Raw genomic sequence first — 3,585 nt, 5'->3', positions numbered from 1 at the left:
TTACATATCATCTTGTTAAATGTAGACTGTGGCCATGATTAAATTGTTGATAACCATGTTAAAGAGGATCTCCCAAGATTTCACAATACAAACTGCTTGTAGTATTAAACAGATCTCTTAGACCTGATGAGGCCGGTGTACTTGTTTTGAAATTCCATGTCAGAATGCGAATATTAAAGTGAGAAAGTAAGATCGCTCATGAGTCCTATATTCACAAGCTGTACTCAGTCTCTTCCCACTGTTGCTCCTGATATCTCACACATGCGCAGTGCAGGCTGCAGTCCTCATAGCTGTGTAGTAAAGAAAAGCAGCAGATGCAATCAGAAGCTGTAATCTTACACTGAATCTCCTGCTGGAAGACGGGCACATTCTCACTAAAGAGCCAGGGAGTCTGAAGCTTGTACTGAGTATTGTGAGATTTCAGCAGCAGCAGACGAGGATATACACTTGTGAATTAAGCTTTAGGTGGGTATTATGACATGGATTCTTCTAGTGAGGACATCAGTATCATCAGGTCTAAGATTTATTTATAATCATTACAGTTTGTGTTGAGAAACGTGGTGATGGATGCTTGTCTGTCATATATATGTGTTGACAAAGTGCGAGGCTGGTGTCCAGACATGGGCTGTTCAAATTCAGAGTTTTATCAAATCTTGACTTACTGTATATAATAAAAGTTGTGATCAGGTGTAAACCAAAATCTTCGACTCTATCAGGACATCAGGAAATGTTATAGAAAGCTTTATAAGATGGAATAACAAATGCAGTTTTTGGGGCATTTTTTTTAGCCACAATGAGTGAAATGAATGGATTTTACCGCTCCTTCCTGCTGGATCCACTTCCAGCCTAACAGGAACTTTATAAGTTTGTATGCTTAACAGTTTTGTAAAATATAAAACTGCAAATTTCAATTTTTATATTAACAGAAATTCCTAGTAAGAGTTCTGAGGAAAACTTCATGTTGTTACGAAATTATAAAGTAGAAGATGAAGATATAATGCAGCACTCTTCAGGAGAAAACCTTAATGTTTATCCAGGACTTCACAGTACAGAATTATCATATAATGGCGAACCTTTTCCTGAACAATTGCACGTTGTTATCACAGGTACAGCTCAGAAAGGTGGTAAAAAACTCCAGTGTGGTAAACAGTTCACAAAAAGCTTGGACCTTTCTACACAACAAAGAACTCACACAGAGGAGAAGCCATACTCCTGTTCAGAATGTGGGAAGTGCTTTACATATAAATCAAATTTTATTATTCATGAGAGAATTCACACAGGAGAGAAACCATATCCATGTTCATACTGTGTGAAATGTTTTACACAGAAATCAGATCTTGTTAAACATGAGAGACGTCACACAGGAGAGAAGCTGTTTTCATGTTCAGAATGTGGAAATAATTTTATGCAAAAATCAGATCTTGTTAACCATGAGAGAATTCACACAGGAGAGAAACCATATTCATGTTCAGAATGTAAAAAATGTTTTACACTGAAATCAAGTCTTGTTAAACATCAGAGATTTCACACAGGAGACAAACCATATTCATGTTCAGAATGCGGGAAGTGTTTTATACAGAAATCACATCTTATTACACATGAGAGAAGTCACACAGGAGACAAACCATTTTCATGTTTAGAATGTGGGAAATGTTTTACACAAAAATCAGCCCTTGTTAAACATCATAGATTTCACACAGGAGACAAACCATATTCATGTTCAGAATGTGGGAAATGTTTTACACAGAAATCTCACCTTATTACACATGAGAGAAGTCACACAGGAGAGAAGCCATATTCATGTTCAGAATGTGGGAAATGTTTTACACAGAAATCTCATCTTATTACACATGAGAGAAGTCACACGGGAGAAAAGCCATATTCATGTTCAGAATGTGGAAAATGTTTTACACAAAAATCAGATCTTGTAAAACATCAGAAATTTCACACAGGAGAGAAGCCATATTTATGTCCAGAATGTGGGAAATGTTTTATACAAAAATCAGCCCTTGTTAATCATCAGAGATTTCACACAGGAGAGAAGCCATATTCATGTTCAGAATGTGGGAAATGTTTTACACACAAATCAGATCTTGTTAAACATGAGAGAAGTCACACAGGAGAGAAGCCATATTCATGTTCAGAATGTGGGAAATGTTTTACACAGAAATCTCATCTTATTACACATCAGAGAAGTCACACAGGAGAAAAGTCATATTCATGTTCAGAATGTGGAAAATGTTTTAGACAAAAATCAGATCTTGTTAAACATCAGAGATTTCACACAGGAGAGAAGCCATATTCATGTTCAGAATGTGGGAAATGTTTTACACACAAATCAGATCTTGTTAAACATGAGACCAGTCACACAGGAGAGAAGCCATATTTATGTTCAGAATGTGGGAAATGTTTTACACAGAAAGCACATCTTATTACACATGAGAGAAGCCACACAGGAGAGAAGCCATATTCATGTTCAGAATGTGAAAAATGTTTTACACAGAAAGTACATCTTATTTCACATAAGAGAAGCCACACAGGAGAGAAGCCATATTCATGTTTAGAATGTGGAAAATGTTTTACACACAAATCAGTCCTTGTTAAACATCATAGATTTCACACAGGAGACAAACCATATTCATGTTCAGAATGTGGGAAATGTTTTACACAGAAATCATATCTTGTTACACATCAGAGATTTCACACAGGAGACGCACCATATTCGTGTTCAGAATGTGGGAAATGTTTTAAAAATAAATCACATCTTGTTACACACGAGAGAAGTCACATAGGAGAGAAGCCGTATTCATGTTCAGAATGTGGGGAATTTTTTAGAAGTAAATCACATCTTGTTATTCATGAGAGAATTCATACAGGAGACACACTATATTGATGTTCAGAATGTGGGAAATGTTTTACACAAAAATCAGGTCTCGTTAACCATGAGAAAAGTCACAAAGGAGAGAAACCATTTTTACATATTTTAACATATCATCAATTTATTGATGGACCTTAAACAGTCAATAAGAATATTTTTATTTTTGGTTACAATTATTCTGGATCTCTCAGATGTCCAAATTAATATTTCTCTGATGTAAACTGTGACTGAGATCCACAAAGGAAAAGTGTTGTAGATATAAGGAAGAGAAGAAGAGCTTTGTTTTCTTCCAGAGCAGTGAAGATAAATTGTCCCCATGAACCTTGCTTCTTATTACTGTATTCACACCTCCACTCACACTGCGGGAGAGTCGAGAGTGACATGGGGAGAAGTAACAACGCTCCATGGAATTGTTTTTAACAGTAATGGACTCTCCAGGCTTTTGGGGAGATCAATCCTTTCTTCTGTCCTGTGGAAGAAAGATGTTTTAGTTAGCACTTGTCCACTCATTGTGCCGCCAATGCTGCAGTCTCTGCTTCGCTCACACAGGCTGCGGGCTCTTCCTCTTATGTCCTGACCAGATTATATTAACCAAATAATATTAAATGCTAATGACCAGAAAAGGAACATATCCAGTCATGGTCCTCAGCCTGTGGGTTTGCAGCAGAGTCTGCTTTTCAATGAGCAGGTACTCACTAAAGTGTCTT

General features: G+C 36.8%; 2 protein-coding genes across 2 annotated transcripts; both read left to right on the top strand.

Moving 5' to 3' along the window:
* Window positions 1–947: 947 nt before the first annotated feature.
* Window positions 948–1,834, top strand: LOC120992050 (gastrula zinc finger protein XlCGF17.1-like; the record flags this gene model as incomplete). Its single annotated transcript, XM_040420812.1, has 1 exon — window positions 948–1,834. A coding segment is annotated over exon 1 (876 nt), but the record flags the coding sequence as incomplete, so codon positions are not given.
* A 15-nt stretch (window positions 1,835–1,849) lies between these two features.
* On the top strand, window positions 1,850–3,050 carry LOC120992056 (gastrula zinc finger protein XlCGF17.1-like; the record flags this gene model as incomplete). The annotated part of the gene is made up of 2 exons (XM_040420818.1): window positions 1,850–2,692; window positions 2,777–3,050. Coding segments are annotated over 2 exons (960 nt in total), but the record flags the coding sequence as incomplete, so codon positions are not given.
* Window positions 3,051–3,585: the final 535 nt, after the last annotated feature.

This window comes from Bufo bufo, chromosome 2, assembly GCF_905171765.1.
Source record: "Bufo bufo chromosome 2, aBufBuf1.1, whole genome shotgun sequence".
In the NCBI taxonomy this organism is placed as follows: Eukaryota; Metazoa; Chordata; class Amphibia; order Anura; family Bufonidae; genus Bufo; species Bufo bufo.
The sequence above is the reverse complement of the archived record's forward strand: the minus strand, read 5'-3'. Positions and strand labels throughout refer to the sequence as shown.